This window comes from Takifugu flavidus, chromosome 1 (genome assembly GCF_003711565.1).
Source record: "Takifugu flavidus isolate HTHZ2018 chromosome 1, ASM371156v2, whole genome shotgun sequence".
NCBI lineage: Eukaryota > Metazoa > Chordata > Actinopteri > Tetraodontiformes > Tetraodontidae > Takifugu > Takifugu flavidus.
Window position 1 is genome coordinate 14,917,708 of NC_079520.1, and position 20,500 is coordinate 14,938,207.

A 20,500-nucleotide genomic window follows, 5' to 3' on the forward strand; every position below is an offset into this window, starting at 1 on the left:
CAACTAACTGACACACTTGTGTCTTCATACTTACTTTACTATTGCGTTGTGTTCACAACATGTGTGTCAGTATTTTGTATGAATAAAACATTTAACACATTCATTCCTTTTTGGAATACAAGATATTGAAATGCTTGAAGTCTACCTGACAGGAAGCATTTTCTATAAAAGCTGGGAGGTTTTATAAAGTGGAAAATCGTGAGGTCTTGTGTTTTCAACTAACAGAACTGTTTCACATCAGCAGGCTTCATCAGGAATTGCTTTTTTAATGATCCGAAGCTGTGTTTACCCTGAACCTGTTGATGAGGTCATAGCGTGTAAGCAGGTCGTAGACAAGGAATTTGAGGGCATGTTGTCCTGTGGCCTTGTGGAAGAAGAAAACGTTGAAGGTCCACTGATCCACTTCCTAGAATACAACCAGAAGACTCAGAAATGGAACCAGGAAACATTAAGAGACTCACAGCCCAGCTCGTAACACCTGAAACAACAGTGACATCATGCAGCCATTGATGTAATTATACGACTTCCCCCAGTACAGGTGTGTGATAACCGGTTGATTATTGGATAATTATATGCTTTTCTTCATATTCTAACATGGCCTTCAAGACAGTGAGTGGCAATTTATTCCATATACTGTCTTTCCGTCTCATTTGGGTCATGTGCTTGTACATCATAACAAATGTCATGTCATGCAAATTACCTTCAAAGCTGTCAAAGCTGTGGGAGGGTAAGTGAGACCTGCCATGTTGGATGTCCGCCTGTACATCCTGACACACACATGCACATACACACCGATAAAAATAAAACTGCATCAAATACATACAGCAGATACATACAGATAGCTTCTTGCAGATAAACCTAGAGCTGCCTTTCACCACAGTTTATGACCAAAATGGATTGTTTGTTACCATAGCAACAGAGTATTAAACGCCAGAGCGAGCACCATTACTATGGCTCAATGGGGTCTATGGCTCTGAGTCATTTACGTTCTAATGATATTTGGACCTGAAAATTTGCAGAAATTATCAGCAGGGTCTTTGCAAAGTTGCATCTTACTTAGGCTGATAATGAGAGCCGTGGTGGAGCCAGTGGATGTGGATGACTTTACGGACTTGATTGGCGCAGTAATTTTGATTTTTTCATACACTGTTCATGTAAAATTCACAGGTTGTGCACTCTGAACTTCTTATTACCTCTCCACAAATATGCCTGCTTGCACTGCATGGACAATACTCCTGAATCTCGGCTTCTCTTCTGCTCGTCGCTTGACCACACCCATTTTCCTGCTAAACGTACACGCCAGCCAGTCACGCACTTCGCTGGGCACTTTGTCTGCTTGCAAGTCACTGAGTTCATCCTCAGCGTCCAACAGATGCCTGGATGATAGACAGAAAGAGCAATGAGGGCGGGAAGCAGATGCATTTATATATTTAGTAGTTTTAGTTTATTTTTCAATAAAATTGCTAACATTTCCAAACTTATTTGACTTTCTGAGGTCTTGAGTGTTGAGTGATGAAAGCATATTACCTGTAGAATTATTTTAAACCTCAAAACGGCAAACGGCATTGTCTTTGAATTTACCTGGTCTCATCCGTATAAACGGCATCCAACATGGAAGCAGCCAGCTCCAGGTTTCTGCGTAGTTCTGTCAGGTCCACATCATCGTGATTCATCTGCTCCAGGGCCCCCTTCAACCTGACAGATTGTATTCTGTGATTATCCGGGCAGCTCCTTACTTACTGCACTGAACTTCATACTAAAAATAGATCGTTAAAATTGCCCTGCCTTGCAAGAAACATACACACTTTAGCAGAGAGAACAATAGTTTGATACAAGGAGCAGCTCTATCAGAGTGGACACAAGCAAATGTCTCCAACAAGAGAGCAACAAAATAACAACTGTACTCTCTTTGGGATAATTATACTCTGGTCTTTCCATTTTGGCCTAATTCTACACATTATTTGTTCAAGGTCATCCTTAGCCAAGCCATTAATGCTTGAAGGGTGGACAACACAGAAACGGGCGAAGCAAACCAAGAAGTACAGTATAATATAAATACAAACTCTTCTCAATGCACTATTATTTATCTTGCAAAATAAGAACAAGGGAAAGAAAATTGGGAAAGTATGTTCCTTTATTCAGGAGGTTTTAGCCCAACATAAGATGCAATAACTTGGGGGGGGAAATCCTGTGAAAAACTGTTCTCACTTGAAATTTGTATTCCAGATAGTTTGGAATTTTGAGTTCCATAACCCTTTTCAGATTGATGTGCAGATGCTTCTTGTCAACAAAAACTTACGCTAGACAAGAAAAAAATTCCTAATTGGCCTATTTTACAGGGGTCTGCAGCAATTTGAAATCGTGTAACACGTAACTGATCCACCATGCCATCATTTACTATACTGTGGCATGCATGCAAACTTTTGGAATTTAATGTTTTTGTGAATTTATTTTAATTTATATCATATCATAAAGGGTATTGACTGATTTAATGTGCCTAATATCATGCAACAAATAGTGATCTTTCCTGTATTGATTTACCATAACCATAAAAACCTTTTTATGCTTGTGGACAAAGTATATGAGCCCTTAAAATAATTATCTCAAAAAGGTAATTGTTTCATCTAATAGCCAAAAATGTATATATGTATAAAATGTGTATAGATCGAAAGACATAGATTTAAATACAAGTACAGTGAGCGAGGGCTTTATGTGCTAAATAGGTACTTTAAAAAGGTTTGTCATGGTTTTTATCTGGAGTTTTATTCATGTTATACTAAAACCAACTATTATGTCAAGTGATTTTTTTTCTTAGATAAATTAGCAAGTACTACCTTTTGAATGAATGGATGAATATCCTGTGGATGTTCTTTCTAGAAGAAATGGATGATAATAAGACAGGAAAGAAATAAAGGCACCACTGCATTCAGGCATTGTGCCATTTCCATGGCAACCAATCACTCCCCTGTAAACTGAGTGAATTTGTTATAGTCGCCATGGTTACAGCGGTACTGGGAGCTGACGACACAGGGAAATAAGTTCAGGATTGCAGGTATTTTAGTGTTATGTTTCATGTCATTTCTTGAAATATGGTGATTGTATGTTACCAATCACATTTGCATACTCTAAATCTTTAGCACAGTAATGAACTAGTAGCCCAGACCCAACCTTAATGAGTTATATTTGTGTTAATGTCAAATTTAGAAAAAGAAGAAAAAAACAACAACCAACAACTCAACAAACACAAACTTATTATTTAGGGAGCTCATCTTTCACAAAGGCTGCGGAAAGGGTTGGGTACGGTAGGGGCAATAGTTGATTTGAAAGGCAATAACTAATACCCAGAATGTCCACTGGGTGGGGTAATTTCCATTTTCTGTTTAATGCAAAAGCAATTGCAAACAGACCATATGCATTATGGCGATATAACGTAGTGAAAACATTGGCCAGCTGAAGCAGATAGCTGTCCATGGAGATCAAGGGAAGTGGGTGTAGTTCTTCACTGTCATGGAGGGAGGGTGGAGAGAGTCATTCATCTTTCTGACAAAAAAACAAGCTAGCAAAGAAGAAGGCCGGATAATGTCTGACTGGAGAACAACAGAGATGTACCCATCCTCCCCATAGTTTCTCCCCCACTTGGAGTATAGAGGTGACCTTTAGGTGGAGGTGAACCAGAAGAGGGTCGATGGTACTGTGACACGGGAAAAGTGGTGCTAAAGTGAGTGCTCTTGCCATAGAGAAACCCTGCACCAGATTCCAATATACCCTGGATATAAAGGGAAGATCTATCCTTTGAGTTGACAGACACATCTCAGGAAACACGTAGGTAGTGGAGCAATAGGGGGACTGGGGATAGGTGTGTGACAGTGTACAGGATCTCTCCAGATAACTGAGAAGAGCCACCAAGAGTAGGTGATTCTTAATATTCACTGCCAACACATTTTTTAAAAGCTGTCAAATCGTGCCAGCTGGCCAAATTGGAGGAGGTAGCGATTGCGGCCTCCAGCCCTTGGAACCAGTCGATGAACTGGGCCATCTGGGCAGCTAGAACAGAATATGTCCTTGTATTTTTCTCCATAGTCCGCTCCACCTCCTTCGATTGCACTGAGTTTCCTGCAGCAGCACAATAAAAGATTCCCTGGAGTCCATGATTGACCAGACTGTACTGTCAGAACTGGTTAGGCTGGACTTCAATAGTGCATGCAAGAGGAACATTGGGAAACTATTTTAAAAGTGTTTTTACCAGTAGCCACTCTGATCAGGCAAACAGATCTGGTCCAGTAGATAAAAAGAGACTCAGGGCAGTTTCAAGCAATATTCATCAAACACAAAGAGCCTGACACAAAGGCTAATGCTGGATGCTCTCACAAAAGACAGGCTGGCACACGAGGGAAAGAGAAGCAGGTTTAAATTCACAAGAAGGGAAGCAGGGGAAATTAAACACTGGTGAGACACCTGAAGGTAATTAGGGTTAAGGGAGGTAGAGACGAGACAGGAAGAAAAGGAGGGAGGGAAGACTGAGGCAGGGAGGGACAGAAAACACAGACAAAAAATAAAAAATAAAATTGAACATACACAATGACAAACCCTGACAATAATCAATTACTTCTGACAATGGAGAGAGTTTCCTAGTCACACGTGAACATTTCTCATTAGAAATGCATCAAAAGTAAGTACAGCTCCAGGCAAGTAGGCACCATAATGAGCAAATAATGGCCTTTTGATACAATACTGAAATGTGATCAATCAATTCAAATATAGTTCTCAGTATCTATTCAGGGAAAGACCACAGGTCATGGGATCATGATCTCAAGAAAGTTTGTCTCACAATTTCCTTCCTTATAGATAGATAGATAGATAGATAGATAGATAGATAGATAGATAGATAGATAGATAGATAGATAGATAGATAGATAGATAGATAGATAGATAGATAGATAGATAGATAGATAGTTTCAAAAGACAGGCGTTTAAAATTTAGTAATTAAATTAGTTTTGTGTTTCCATACCCTGTCATCACCTCTCTGTGTCTCCTGCTCATCGCTAAAGAGTTTGCTGCATCACAACGCATTGCTATCACCATAGCAACAATGGAGAACAGAAAGTCAAGCTTTGGATCTTCTGATCTAGCACCAATAGGTTATGTTTGCATGAGCACACACACACACACACACACACACACACACACACACACACACACACACACACACACACACAGAATCTCTATTCTCTTTTACGTTTCCATCTTCTGCCTGTTTGTGTTTACTCACACTCCTTTAAGGCGGAATAGGACCTGGTGGTTTTGGTTCTGCTCCAGTGTCTGCCCAGAGTTCTGCCATTCCTCGCTTTGTATCCCTGCTTGTTGCCAATCGACTTTCGTCAGTTGCTCCAGATGAGTCTGCTGTACCTCCTCTCTTGTCCATGACACCTTAGTCTGGGGCAGCTTCTCCTGGTCTTGATTCGTCTTTCCTGCCTGTTCATCTTCTCTTTGCACTGGAACCTGTTGAAGCGCCTTCTCCTCAGTTTGCTGCTGCACTGTCTTCTGGTCTTGTTGCATCTCCTCTGTTTCCACAACCTCATGGGTCTGCGCTTCCTCCTCCTGCTGCAGCATCTCAAGCACATTTTGCACATCTTCTGTATTTTGATTTTCCTCCTTGTGTTGTTCTTCTGCTTGTTGCTTCATATCTTCCTGCTGAACACCCCCAGATGCCAAGTCATTTTGACCAGTGTCCCACTGTTGCATCTCCCCAGTCTCCTTCATTTCCTGAGTTTCCAGAACATCTTCAGGAATCTGTGCCTCTAGTATGTCTTCACTCATCACGGTTAAATAGAGCAGAAGGTGGAAAATTTGGTCTCGGTGTTGTTTTCAGGTGTTTCCAGAAACACCGAAACCATAAAAATCTGATTGCAGTGAGAACGTCTTGGTTCAAAAGAGCATCCAGTATCCAATTTAGTGTGTCTTCACCTCACAAATTAACCTATCTGCTCCATAAAGGAAGCCAAGACGGGTCATAGGACAAAGTGGAAAAAGAAAGAAGAGCTGAAAAGCAGGAATGGAAACGATCAGTTGATTTCCTCACTTCCCAAAGATCTTGTGCTTAAAAGATGAGCTCTATACTTGAGCATTGTGGCTGTAAAGTGATCCAGCTGAACGTCCCAAAGCATCGACGTAGCAACACCAGATGGAGGGAAAGACAGTGTGTAAGAAAGAGGGACAGAGAGCGAGAGAGAGAGAGAGAGAGAGAGAGAGAGAGAGAGAGAGAGAGAGAGAGGAGAGATGAGGAGGGTAAAACAGAAACAGAGAACATTGCAGTGTTTCCGTGGTAACTATATAACGGTTGCTAAGAGTGATGGAATCCTGCAGCAGACAGCCCTCCTCTCCATCCTCTTTCACATTTAACACAAATATATTTACGTTTTATTTCCCTCGATCACTGCTCACCAGCTGCATTTTAAAAGGTTTGTGTGTGCATTTGTGCGTGTGCGTGTGCGCGTGAGTGTGTGTGTATGTGTGGGGGTGGGTGGGTGTGCGTGTGCATGCCAGTGTGTTTGTTTGCGTGTAAAATGACTTCTGTGCATAGTCAAGAGTTTGTTTTGTTGTGCCTGGGACCAAATAATGGTGGAATTATCCCTTGAAGAATATCACACCCAGGTGGTCTGCAATGTGAATAATGTTCTGTAGACGCTGCAGTGTTTACTCCTACATACATAGGTGACATATATCAGAGATAATGCTGGCTCATGTTTTAGGATTGCAACACATTTTACTTCACTGCTGCTGCTGTCAGTCTGAGAAACTGATGATGATTAATAAATAATGCTAAAAGTGCAGCTGGACTTTGTCAGAAGATGTTACACTTTACATCTGAAAGGCTTCTTCAGTCCAAAAATTGCTTCCCATGACCTGGATGGATAAAAATCTACAGATGCTGAATGAGAGCACACTGTGTCATGCATATAGATCATTTACAAAGAAAGAAAAATGTGAGCTATTTCACCAACAACTATTCATTTCGTTCAGTGTCAGTAAATTAAAACTATCAGCTTTGTTCAGCTAAAAGGAGTTTTTTGGTGTAACTTCATGCTCACCATCTCTCAACAATGTAACTTACATCTAAAAAAAATCAAAAAGGTATTCAGAGGAACACTAGGAGCACTAGGAACCAAGGAAAGACTGCAGCAATGATTCTAGTAGAGGTTTGGCTGGCCAGAGGTCCAGAGATTCGTCTCGAGATTTGAACCAACTTCTGAGGGTGTCAATTTGGCTGTACACTTCTAAGTAGGGAGAATAGTACACATTGGCTACTGTCATGAAAACACCCAAACATTTCTACTTGTTCTTGTGGTTTTACAAATGAATTGTGTGGGCTGCTTCCTAATTGTTTGCTCTCCAGCACCTTGCGCAACATAATTCCCCATTATTTTGGTTTTGACTAGGTTCATTCCACTGTGTGCAGGTTCAGCTCCAATCTCCAATTTTGCCATTAAATGTCTCCCTAACAGCTTTAATGGACATGTATCTGACAACACAAATGATGTTTCAAAATGAGACCTATAGACACTACCTCTGTTGTGATCTGTCCATTAGCTGATACATGAACACTTTTATGTGATATAGCTGCTGGGGACCATCCACTTATCAACAAAGCACTAAAAGGTTTTTCTTCAGTTAACAGTGAAACATTTATAGCTTCAAAGCTTAGAATTTCTGCTTTTTCCTTGCGCGGATGCCTCCAGTCCCACTTTCCATGAACTTGACACCAACCTGGACCCATATTTCATTTTAAGCAATGTTCATTTTCTATACGCTTTAGGCCATAGTTTCTTCATAGACATATATACCACCTTCTGAAGCAGTATCATCTGAAGTTTCTGGAGGTTGGTGCATAGCCTGCAGCGTGGTGGAAGCAGAGGGAGCAGATGATGACCTGATGATCAGCGTTGAAGGCAGCAGGTGGCTGTGCCACATTCACTGGACACCCAATGTGTCCAGTGTTTCCCAGAAACATGGCAACATACATCCAGGCTGACATGCACTCGGCTCTTTTCCATCACACATATATTTCACCCCCATGCGTCATGCAAGCGAGGATAACAGACCCTGCTGCCTTCTAACATCCACATCCAGGCATCCCAGCATGCAGGCTCTTCCTTTTCTACAGCTATGTACGGCTGAACAGCTGCACAGGCCCAGATCAAGCATAAAGTCACAATGCTCTCTCTGCATTCAGGCTTCCCAGATGCCTGCTGTGTCCACAGCTAGGTATTCTTAAATGTCTCATGCTAACATGGGCCATCTCTACTGGCCCACAAGGGGCTCCTAACTCCGAGCAGCATGGCCACAGTATGAGGCAACCTTTTCTGTTCCATTATTCACATCCAGATCCCCCATCAGTATCCATATCTGCAGCAATTAAGACTGGCATGCTAATACAGGCCATGTCCATGCACCCCCACCCCCCACCCCTCCCAGCAACAACAACTTACTGGGGACCCAGTTAGGTACACAGGCATCTTCCATCATCCACATCCAGCCCTCGCACCAGCCACTTCCATATCAGCAGCTATGTAAACCCACACACTCCATGCTATCACAGGTTGTCTCTGAGACCCACCTGGCCTCTCAGATGGAGAAACACATTTAAAATAATTATGCTCAGATAACACAATCCTGACAAAGCTGACATTATCTCACTGAGAGAATGCCAGAAAAGCAGTTTCACTATGAGGGAACACTACAATACAGTATCAGCAGGTCATTAATTCATTACAAAAGTGACATTATCTCAGTGACAGAGTGACACAAAAGCACAACTGATGGGTGAAACACGTTCAAATGACTTGTGCTCAGATAACACAATGATGAAATTAGTGAAGTTATCACACTGAGGAATGAATAAACAGAAGACATCACTTTCAGCACGATTGTATGTGAATATAATTCATTCACAGGTGTCCTACCAAAACAAGAAAAAGAAAGTTTTTCTCTTGTTTTTACCTTTGAGGACAATCCAAGCATTCGGGATTAAACTATTTGTGAAAAATAAAAAGAAAAGGGGGTGGGGGGAGAACCAGATTTAGCAAACAATTTCTTTATTTTATAAGGCTCCATTTTCACTGATTTTGGCATGTTATGGTGACTATTTAAAGTATTTCCCACCTAAACAAGGTACTCAGCAGGGCTACCCAGTGATGTGACTGTAGTTTGCAATCAAGCTGTGGTGGTGGTGGCAATCAGGTCTGGTAAGTAGTGATGTGAACTAAAGCTTCATGAAGTAGTGCAGCTTTCCAGTAAATTGGTTCAGGAAAGTGTTGTGACCATGACCAAGGTGATAAAGATGGGCAACTGCGTGATTGGTATTACACTGCTGTGAGATTCTTTTTTTCCTGTCACTTCTGGAGAATGGCACTGTTTAAGCAGACAGGTGACAGGAGATGTGCTTGTCTAACCTCGACACCGACCCCCTGATGAGCAACACAGGGGTTCCCCAAGGAACTGTGCTCTCCCCCTTTCTGTTCACCACCTACACAGCTGACTTCCCGTACCACTATGAGACATGTCATCTCCAGAAGTACTCGGAGGACACGGTCATAGTCGGATGTGTGGAGAATGGACAAGAGGATGAATACAGGGACCTTGTGGAGAGTTTTGTCAGGTGGAGCAGGAAGAACCTTCTGCAGCTCAACATGACCAAGACAAAGGAGATGGTGGTGGATTTCAGTAAAAGTAAGTCCCCTCCCTCCCCAGTCTGCATTAGTGGAAAAGATGTGGAAATAGTCTCATCTTACAGGTTCCTGGGTGTAACATTTTAATCTTATTTGTATTTATTTATTCTATTTCTATACTTTGTAAATACAAAACCTAGACAGTTATATTAATCCACGTTAGGCTGCTACTACAATTCAATTTCCCTACGGGGATGAATAAAGTACCGTACATCTTGAATCTTGAAAGCCTTGGCACAGTATGTAACAGCACTGATGACCGATGGAAGCCTTGGTGATGACTTAAGGCTTCAGTGACACAGTAGAACCTTAAGTGGTCAGTAACATAAAGGGGAATCATGGCGGTTATTTATTGGTCCATTATTGCTTTTGATTTGATTCACCATGCACTTTCTTTTTGATTACACTACCTTGAATTATGGTCTCAGTATGTCACAAAAAAATATAACACAAACATGAGCTCATGTCGAAGGCCTTGTGTTTTATTTGGCAAATCTGATTGCAGCAGTCTGTGCCCATATACTAAGCCTGAAATTTTGCTCTTTCAATCATATTCAATCAAAAAGCAAGTCAAACAATGCACATGTCCCACTGCTTCATTGTTGAGCATCATTGTTTAATAATATCATAAAATCTTCAGTACGAAATGTAGTACTGGCAAACCCTCTCTTTCTCTCTCTCTCTCTCTCTATATATATATATACACACACACACACACCACACACACACACACACACACACACACATATATATATCTCTATTCTATCTCTATTTGCCTCAAAGGCTCACCTTAGCTGTCCCAAGGGGCCACAACAACCAAATGAGTGACAGGGATTCAATCCCGAACGAAGAAGATTTTTTTTTTTTCTTTCTAATGGAAACATGCACGTCTGATGCGTCTGATAAATAGGATTGTATAGCAATTTTCTGTTTGACCGCACTAGATGATTGTATGGTTTCAAGTGGACATGATAATAATGATAATAACCAGCGAGGAGTGCATTTTGGCACGTCTGATTGTAACACTATATACTGTACAGTTTGATTATATTTTGCTTTAGGAAACATTTAAATGTTGCTGCTAGATTAATGACATATGCTCTATTGCAGTAATTGACATTGTGGATTTTAGTGAAATAGAAAGTTTTATGGGTGGCTCAGGATGTGGCGAAGGGGGGCGTTCCTCAGTTCCTTTCACAGGAGGATCCAGGTACCAGATCACCTTCACATTTGTATTAGCAGTGGTGCTATGGCAGCATTTGCTTGGCTGTGGTTTAATAGGAATCCAAAATTCCCCAAAGGTCAACTCCTGGAAAATGTTTAAGATCATCATCAGAGAATGAAAACCACGTAAACACACACACACACACACACATATGTTGGGTGGACTCCCTGGTGCATGAGCTGAAAAAGATAATTGAGGGATCATTAATGTAACCAAAATAGTTATTTTTCTGCCGATTAATCACAAATGACGCAGTTTGACACACGCAAGCCCTCAACATAACTAACAGTTAGAACGCAGCACGCGCGATTCCGTCACGTGACAAAACGAACCAATCGCGAGATTCGCATGGCGGCGAAGGCGCTCAGCAGCTGCACGCGTCGCCCGTCACGTGACCAAAAACGCGCCACGATACAGCAGTTCAACACAACCTGATGAGCTCCAGTTTGGGATCCTCGGTTTTTCCGAAATCACTGTTTTCCTCACCGCCACATCTGTTCGGCAGGTACAAATGCGAGGCTCCGTTATGAAATTATGATATGTTGGGTCTTTTTTGGTAGCACCAGTTGCAGACAGCATATTAGCAGACTGGACATTGGGCTCGTCCGTTTTGCCAACCCATTAAATATGTGTAACTGTAATGGTCTGTTGTGTAACTCCAACAACGACAGCGTAGCCTATGACTTTTAAATATATTTATACATATATCATGTTGATCAATTAACCTGCTAACTTTAAAAACATGAGTTATGGTCGTAGAGCTTCTCGTCTTTCCTACCGTGATGCTGAAAAGTTTAAAGCCGGAAGTCGCTATCTTTTGACTGAATTAACTTACAATTATACATAAAATTATGTATTTGTGTTTTGCATTTAAGTATGATTCTAAATTAAGTGGAGCTCTTTAATTGTAACGTGGCACATACAATAGATTCATATTTAGAAATTAACCAAAGCAGCGAAATTAGGCTTAATTGTGTATAGTAATTATTAAATACATTTCCCAACTCTGGTATTGTTAGGGATGCTGCTATTAATAGGTTTGAAATTAAATAACTTTATGTAAAGGTACGTGCGAACGCTGCACTAACCTTGTGTAGTTTCAGATCTAACCACAAAGTATTGCCAGTGGGATCCTTGTGTGCTTGGAACATGCACAGACAAACATTATTTATGTATTTATTCATTTTTTTCCCACAACACTGCAGAGGGGGATTCTGAAATCATGGTTATATAATTGATTTTTAATGGGATTTATTTAATAGCAAGATTGACAGGGCATTGGCGGTATTCGACAGCTATCTTTTTATCCGTTACAGGCTATGATAAATGCTGACAGTACCGACTGTTGTTGTCATTCACCCCATGCAGGCTTTATCAGATCCAGCATCTGAGTTTCTGTCTGTATTCCACGCCATGGCACAAACTGGACCCATAGTCTCCAGTAGTGGCACTGTCCAGATCCGCTTCAGTAGCATAGACCTGGGAACCACCAAATGGCGGGAGGGAACATTTGAAATCCTGGAAAAGGATAACAAGATCTCTCTCTGTTTAAGATTCAACTGTGGAACTTTGAAGATTTTTCAGGTATTTTGTTTTTGTACCCTGGATTTTATTTGTTCTTTCTTCACCATGTTTTGACTATTGATTAGCTGTTTGCGCTGCAAAAGAGGAGCCAACACAATATAAGAAAGCTGAATATAATGTTATGGCTTATTTGTGTGTCTCACCTCAACAATTTTAATTTGACTTTCCTGCTTGCAGCTGAATCAGAATCTGAAGACATTCAGCCAAAATTTGAGCCGCATACAGCTAAACTTGAAGGACAGTAGCGTCATTGTCCTGGATAAAGTGCCCCAGATGTTGGTACAGCGGACCTATGAATACCTGAAAAAATTAAAGCAGGAGAAAGAAGGTAACTGCACTTTCTGGCACATGAAGAAATGCAAAGCTTAACTTATTTGCCTTGTACAGGCATGATGTTGGTGTTAAATAAGTATATTCTCTTTAAGACAGCATTGTTTGAAATGAATGTTCTGCTAAAATGTAAGGAAATAAAAGTTGTGGAAAAGTTTAAAAACCTTTTTAGTTTAAAAAAAAAATTCAGCTGATTTACAAGCAGCTTGATTAAAGGTTTTTGATAAAATGTAGAATCGGCTGCACACTTAATATGGTTTGAGAACTGTATAGGGAAATTTTAGTTTCTCACCAGCAACAGCTGGGAAATTAGTACTGCCAGAATATCGTAAAAGAACTACAGTAATTTGTAATCGGCACACCATCTCCTTTCCTTGAAGTTCGAAAATCATTTAACGGAAGTGGAAACTTTGGTGTGCTTGGGAACTGCTCTCTGAAAAATGAATCCAGGCCCCCTGCTGAGACACAGGTGAGAAACAACCCACTTGAAACATGAACCATATATTTAACAGTTGAGTATAATAAAGCAAAGGTATACACTCAGGCCTGTACTGTAATAAACATTGATATTTGGCAAATTAAATTTTTCCTTTTATATTTCAACGCTAGTCTGAAGTATGTGTACGTTTTTGTAATTTCATTGTTTTCTGAATTCATTTTTTTAAATTATTCTTTTGGTCCGATTCTGCTACGGCACCTTTAACCTTAATGTGGAATTGGCCTTTGATAATTGTAATTACGCATCAAGGTTTAATATCTTTCAGAAACCACCGAGGTGGGGAGCTACAGAGTGCCTGGTGGACACGGTGCAAAAGAAGCCTTTGGTTAGTCCAAGTAGACCCGCCGCCATTCCGTCCTTCACTGGACTCTCTGAGAATAGGTACTGTAGCAAGTCTTGGTTAAGTTCATTTAAATGAGTGCTTTCCTTTAGTGGTGGGCGTTAGTTAAGAAAGAAATATTCTTTCTACACAAACCCTACATTTTTTCGTCGAGTCGTGTCAGCTAAATTATATGAAGTCATTAAAATTGTAAGTGAGGGACTGCATCCATGTATGTTACACTGCGTCATTATTTGTTGCCTGTTACTGTTTTCAGAAACGAGAAAAGAAAAAGGCCCTTTCAATACATAAGTGACCTAGTGGAGGAACCTCCTAAGGACCAGGGCTCCTCCAGGTAAATGCAGCGTCCCTTTCTTTCTACCACTCAATGATTAGAATTATTAATTATAGAAGAACTCTGATCAGGTCTAGACATTTAGGAATAATTTCCTAATTTCTTTCTTAAAGTTTCTCTGATTTTAATTTTAAATTTGGGTAAAGGTCATTGTTGCCTTTTAAGCCCATCAGCTTCACAAGGTTGAAATGGAATCGTGCATTTCACAATTGGAAAATATCCAACTGGAGAAGTGATGCTGTTATTGCCATTGGTGATCTTTTTTGGGTGTCTTTGGGTGGAGGTGCCCTGAATCAAGGGCAAATCATAAAATGTTTCCTATTTGACTTATGTGTCTCTACTCTTTTCTTTTGATAGCTGATGGGGTTTGTGTGCTCTGTGATTTTTGATGGGAACTTTTTTTTAAAGATATTCTGCTTCCCTGATGGGCATGGTCATGTATATCTGTATTATCTTGAAAGGACATCCAGTTCTCCACGGACTACCACAGTGACTGGCTCCAACTCGCTTCCCCATCATTCCACTCCCTTTAAGAGAATTCACAGACCCATTGACTATGGTGGCTGGAGAAAGCCGAGACTTTCCAACCCGGCACAACCGCAGCCTCCACTACAAGGGTGAGGAACAGAGAACAGAGAGCGTATACATGTACTTTTACTGGTTGTGATTTCGATGATAGTCACAGCATCTAAAATGAATGGTAACACAAGCCCTTTAAATGTTTATGTATTAACTTTACTGAATGTATGAGTGGATGATTGTGCCAGGGGGTGGCTCAAACTTCTCCTGTGTATTTGTCCCACACAGTTTCAAGTATACCTTTAATCAAATTTGAATATATAGAGACTGTTGATTTAAGAGGGAGTTTTTGTTTTTTCATTTTTTTTTAAATTCATCTTATCACTGAAAATCATTTCAGATTCTCCAACCTGGGGAACACTTGTTACATGAATGCTATACTGCAGTCACTCTTCAGTGTCCCTTCCTTCTCCAAAGACATGCTTAGTCAGAGCGTTCCTTGGAGCAAGGTATCGATCAATGGACTTATCAGGTACTTGTTTTTTTATGTTAAAAATGTAGTTTATATGTGGAATAACCACTGAGTGATGAGATGGGGCATGGGCATAAATGCTGACATCAGAACTGCATGTTAAAATCACGTGGGTCTGCACTCCTCCAATCATGGCAGCTTTTCCATAATTCCAGCCAATCACTGCACTCATTTGCAAACTAATTTTACAAGTTAATTTCCTGATTTAACACGTGAAAATGGCAAACTCTTTGCACCACGTGCAATATTGTGCAACATAGATTAAAGGAAAATATTTCAAAGAGGAAATGGTGGAGAGGGTTAGTGCACACATTTATAGTTAGCCCAATTGATTTGCCATGCCTTTGCAGTATAGTTAAACTCAAACCTTAAACATTTTTTGAAAAGTTAGCAATTTTGAGATCTTGAACTTTTTGTCAAGTCATTGATACAAAAAAGGAATAAACCTATAACATTTTTTTTTCACTGCTTATAAACTTGCCTCTTTGGAAATAATTCTTTCTCCCCGCTTGCAGGTGTTTTGTTCATCTCCTGGCCAAGAAGGATGTAGGAAGCTCTGAGACTAAAAAAGACCTTCTGAGAAAAGTGAAGAATGCCATCTCCTCTACAGTTGAGCGTTTCTCTGGAAACATGCAAAATGTAAGTGCATTAAACTCTACCACTATTAGTATTTAAAAAATAAAAAAAAATTCTTAACCACTTTATGGTCACGGGAGCCTATCCCAGCTGAATATGGGCAAATGCAGAGTACACCTCTGAATGAGTTGCCTTTGCAGGACCCTATGTGAGAATTTGGGTGTTTGGTACCTTGCTCAAGGTGTCCTGACACCTCCCCCTACTACCAGAACACCTTCCATGTGTGGTCCAGGGCTTGAACCGAGAACCCTCCGCTTCTCAGCCCAATCCCTACAAACTGAGCTTCCACCGCATCTAATAATATTCATAATAATTGTTCTACTTTGATAAAAAGTAGCAGCGCAGTCTCCTTTTTATTTATTTTCCTTGTACTCAGATTATTCCTTGCATTCTTCTGCAGGATGCGCATGAGTTCCTTTGCCAGTGTTTGGACCAATTAAAAGAGGAGGTGGCAAAGGTCAATAAAAGTTTGACAAATGAGGCTATGGTGACCTCACCTGTCCGCGCGGGTGGTAAGGGTGGCCAGGACTCTATCTCGTCAACAGCCAGGTCGGGGGGTCTTAAAGAGGTGGGCCCCGCCCTCATCTACACCTGCCCTGTGGTAAACAACATGGAGTTTGAGGTGCAGCATACCATCACCTGCAAAAGGTGAGACCAGCATAAGGGGCATTTCTCTGTCCTGCATTTGGGGTATTGAAATCTGCATCAGTGGTCAATGATGTTTGAGGACCACCATTTATATGCATTAGTTCACTTGTGCACATAATCGATTCCCTCAGGTTGCTCATTGACACATTAAATACAAGTTAGAAGCAATGTAACCAAAACAAACAAAACACTAAGAAATGGAATAACATGTTCAATAAAGGTGTTTACAGCAAAGTCTGAACAACCAAATGAGTACAACTGCAAGGATATACTGCACGCATAACAATCAGGCCAAATGAAAGGGTTAGGAGCTCCGTCGAGTTGTATCAGCCTATCCAGATTTACTGTATCTGCAAGGTGCTGCAAGTTGTATCAATGTGCCTACTACTTGTGTATATAATACTCATGCGGTTTCATCTTCTTCAGTGTGCAGTGACAAAATGATTTCTCTTTCTATTCATTTTTGTTTATAATTATAAGGTCCCAACAAATCAGCATCATCTTCTGTGAAAAGATCATGAAATATCATCTCTCGCTTTTCCTCTGCAGCTGCGGTGAAGTGGTGACCAAGCACGAGCGGTTCAATGACTTGTCCATTGATCTACCACGCAGAAAGAAAAAACTCACTCTTTGTTCTATTCAAGATTCTCTGGATCTTTTTTTTAGGGCAAGTGTTCTTTATTTTGTTTTTTAAAGGCTTCCAATATGAGATCGTTTTTTATTAATCGTAGTTAATGATGGAGTATTAAAAGGCACAGATACCTTGTTTTCCAAGCATTCTATTTATTTTGAATTTGAACTGGCTTAACTATAGCTGTATGTAAAAAAGAAAAAAAAAGACATGCTTATGTTTTGCAGATGGAGGAGATCGAGTACTCTTGTGAGAAGTGCAGTGGAAAAGCAGCAACTGTCTCTCATAAGTTCAGCAAGTTGCCCAGGTATGGACCTCTCCAGTTTACCTACTGGTACACTATTATACTCCAAATTCTACTCAACGTTTTGCTCTCTTCTTGCCACAGAGTGCTCATTTTACACTTAAAACGTTACAACTACGACCCTCAGCTGTCTCTGAACAACAAGCTTGGTCAGCGGGTAGTGATTCCTCGGTACCTGACTCTGCTGTCCCACTGCACCCAGGTCACACAACCTCCTGTCAGTATCAGCTGGGTCACTCAAACCTCCATGTAAGACATGAGAAATGTGCCACATGATAAATCATTTTTCTGTTAAAGACAGATCTTCAACTCTACTTCAGTATTTATAAAGCTTGTAAAACATTTTTTGCTATGTTTCCCATAAATGTTAAAAACTGTAAAACTGTTGAAATACCATTTTGCCAAGATAAAAACACATGAGTATTTTTTATAAGAGTACAACAATCAGGAAAATCCAGTTGAATCTCAATCATTTAAAATGTTTACTATAGTGTTTGCTTTCTCACAGTTTTGCTGACACATTGTTTGACACACTTAAAGATCTGTCATAGTTACGAGGTGTGAATACTTTGGTTTAGATTATATATCAAAAAATGATCAAATTCTGTGTGTAGACCTTTTGAGGAAGAACCATGGAGCAGCCCTGACACAGGATTTGAGGACACAGAGGCTCAAGACTTGGCCTACATTACAGATCTACTTGAGACCAGACAGCCAGCTGGTAATCCATCATCACGATGTTACACACTTAATGAGTGTTATGGTCTATATACCCTGTTTGTAATCATCCTACATGTCTAACGTTCTCTAATTGATGTGTGGTATACTGAGCAGTGTCTTTTAATATTGTGTAGACATGGATGAGTTCTTAGACATGACCATGGACGAGGACAAGGAGAACCAAACCCCCAAGGGTCTGCAGTGGGAAAGAGATCTGGACTCACAGTGTAATCGTAATCAGGAGAGGGAAGAGCAGGAACTTCAGCAGGCCTTGACCCAGAGTCTGATGGAGTGTGTAAGCAGAAGACCACCTGTTTCTCTTTTTTTAATGGTGCTGCAGGGAATTTTTATTAATTTTCTGTGAACTGCCAAATGGGGGAAAGTCTTGAAATGAAAGAATTTACTTAAAAATGGTAACTTCTAAAATATCACAATATACACCTGAAAAAACAAACATAGTGTCTTAAATGTTTCTATTTTAATGAGTAATGACATTTATGTAACATTTCTTATTTTAGGCAGCCCAAGAGATGAGGGAGGAGGATGATCTGAGGAGGGCTACAGAACTCAGTCTGCAAGGTTTCATATTTCATGTTTGATGAAATATTGAGAGATTTACTGCACAATCTGAAACTTAAATTAGTTTAGTTGTCAGTAGATGTGTGATCATTTAGTGGTTTTTAATAGCTTGTCTAAGCATTAATTCTATCCCAACAGAGTTTAACAGGTCTCTGCCTGAGATGTTGTGCTCAGATGATGACTCTGGAAATCAGGACATGATGGATACTGACTGGACCGAGGCAGAGGATGAGAGCCCAAAGAGAAATGCTGAGGTAATTTTAAAAATATCAGATATCATCGAGCTGCTTTTTACAGCGTTGTTACTAACAGCAGATCACCTTTCTATCAAAATCTGGACTTTGACCAGTCACCATTTTGACTGTGACGTCATCATGTACTTTGACAATACACTGTTACTTTTTGCGATAACATTCAACTGTTTCTATTGCTAAAATAAATTCTAGGTATAAATACTATTGTTATTTAACCAAGTTCTGTGCTTCAGAGTGGAGACCTGGCCAACTCTTTCAGACTCATCAGTGTCGTCAGTCACATTGGAGGCAGCTCTTCCTCTGGTGAGCTTTGCTGTACCTGAGTTGTGAAAATACTCGGACGACGATGATGATGATGATGCCACCCTTTTTCAGTAAATTCAAATTCTGATGCATGAGCAGCTGTTTTTTTCCCCTCTGTCTAGTATTAAGATTAACTTTCTCCCCGTGTGTGTATTTTGTCCCATCTCTATTGCTGCTGATGCAGTTCACTTGACTCAGAATCCTGTGCTTCAATTAATTTCATTTTTCTGCACACAAGGTCATTACATCAGTGATGTGTATGACACGAAGAAGCAGTCGTGGCTGACGTACAATGATCTGGAGGTATCAGAGACGCAGGAAGCTGTTGTTCAGCGGGACCGTGATCGCAGCGGTTACATATTCTTCTACATGCACAAGTGAGTTGTGACAATAATGTGTTGTATTTGTATATCTAAAAATACCAATCGGAAATTTGTAGTATTTGTGGCCTGTAAGCAGGTTTGGTATGTTATGAAGAACACTCAGTAATCTGAACCACACAGAGATTTAAGAAATATAAGTAAACAGTTAAAGCAAGATTTATGTATGCAATGCTATGATGTGTGTCTTCAGGGATGTGTTGGAACAACTGTCTGAAATGGAGAAATCAGGAGGCATCGCCACCACAGGAAGGAAGCAATGCTGCTCCACCCCTGTGAATCGATTCACATTTAAACAGGACTGACTGCTGTCCTGCTGTGCTCTGCTTTTCTCTGGGACAATTAACTGTTGAGCTAAACTAGCGACTAAACCAACATGGCTGTTTAAATGTAAAGTGGATAAATTCTAGAAAGAAATTGTATTATTCCAATTTGTTTCTGTAGGATAAACTGTAATGCCTCCGAAATCAACGTTGCTGAGAAGGTTGGAGAAATTACGACGTTAATATTACATTTGTACACTTCTATATTTATAAACCTGCCAAAGTCAAGATAACACATGATGCACTTTACACATAATTCTTGATTTAAACCAAAGCCAAACTAAAGCAGTTATATTGGGTTTGGATGCAGGAAAGCCTTTTGATTCTCTGAATGGGTCGTTCCTTTATACCTGCAAAAATTTGTTTCATAAATCTTATCTTTAACGTTACAACATAACATTAATCTTATTTACCACAATGAGCCAACAAGGAAGTGGAGAGAATGAAATGCTTAGTGCTACCCCTCTTTCAGGAAAGGCTAGCACTAGAGTAGAGTCTGTTTGGATCTTGGGCCTTATTTAATGTTGAAATAAAATGAATGTACTTCTGTGGATTTTAAAATTGCTCTAATTTTTGCAAATAGGTTTTCCAAATTAAACATGCAACCTTAAATATACTGCAGGCTTGAAGACC

General features: G+C 40.2%; 2 protein-coding genes across 4 annotated transcripts in view; one reads left to right on the plus strand and one right to left on the minus strand.

The window, feature by feature from the left end:
• The window catches only part of LOC130523235 (dual specificity calcium/calmodulin-dependent 3',5'-cyclic nucleotide phosphodiesterase 1A-like), a 14,930-nt gene extending 8,710 nt beyond the window's left edge, over positions 1-6,220 (minus strand). The window contains exons 1-5 of one of the 2 annotated variants that reach the window (XM_057028330.1): positions 5,271-6,220; positions 1,582-1,695; positions 1,194-1,376; positions 701-767; positions 290-406 (exon numbers count right to left, since the gene is read on the minus strand). In XM_057028330.1, the coding sequence (XP_056884310.1) occupies positions 290-406; positions 701-767; positions 1,194-1,376; positions 1,582-1,695; positions 5,271-5,818 (1,029 nt within the window). In that variant the 5' untranslated portion in view covers positions 5,819-6,220. Of the gene's footprint in view, positions 1-289; positions 407-700; positions 768-1,193; positions 1,377-1,581; positions 1,696-2,834; positions 2,922-5,270 lie in introns of those variants that run through there. The other variant, XM_057028339.1, reaches the window with a different exon arrangement.
• Positions 6,221-9,553: 3,333 nt separating this feature from the next.
• Positions 9,554-20,483, plus strand: usp37 (ubiquitin specific peptidase 37). Of its 2 annotated transcripts, none has more exons than XM_057028309.1 (20): positions 9,554-9,727; positions 12,320-12,535; positions 12,713-12,863; positions 13,246-13,334; positions 13,630-13,745; positions 13,961-14,038; positions 14,500-14,655; positions 14,958-15,089; positions 15,605-15,728; positions 16,126-16,373; positions 16,923-17,040; positions 17,232-17,311; positions 17,393-17,557; positions 17,923-18,029; positions 18,163-18,323; positions 18,547-18,607; positions 18,746-18,861; positions 19,095-19,164; positions 19,403-19,541; positions 19,738-20,483. In XM_057028309.1, the coding sequence occupies exons 2-20, from the start codon at positions 12,365-12,367 to the stop codon at positions 19,847-19,849; spliced, it is 2,394 nt and encodes a 797-aa protein (XP_056884289.1). In that variant the 5' UTR covers positions 9,554-9,727; positions 12,320-12,364; the 3' UTR covers positions 19,850-20,483. The 2 variants fall into 2 exon arrangements, with proteins under 2 accessions (XP_056884289.1, XP_056884296.1); XM_057028316.1 differs by lacking the exon at positions 9,554-9,727 and adding an exon at positions 11,325-11,456.
• The last annotated feature ends 17 nt before the right edge of the window (positions 20,484-20,500 follow it).

Bases quoted from the DNA above. Each gene is read 5' to 3' on its own strand.
- usp37 (XM_057028309.1), top strand. From the start codon at position 12,365: ATGGCACAAACTGGACCCATAGTCTCCAGTAGTGGCACTGTCCAGATC. The intron at 18,030-18,162 runs GTAATCCATCAT...AATATTGTGTAG, and splicing joins TGAGACCAGACAGCCAGCTG to ACATGGATGAGTTCTTAGAC. The intron at 18,862-19,094 runs GTAATTTTAAAA...TCTGTGCTTCAG, and splicing joins GCCCAAAGAGAAATGCTGAG to AGTGGAGACCTGGCCAACTC.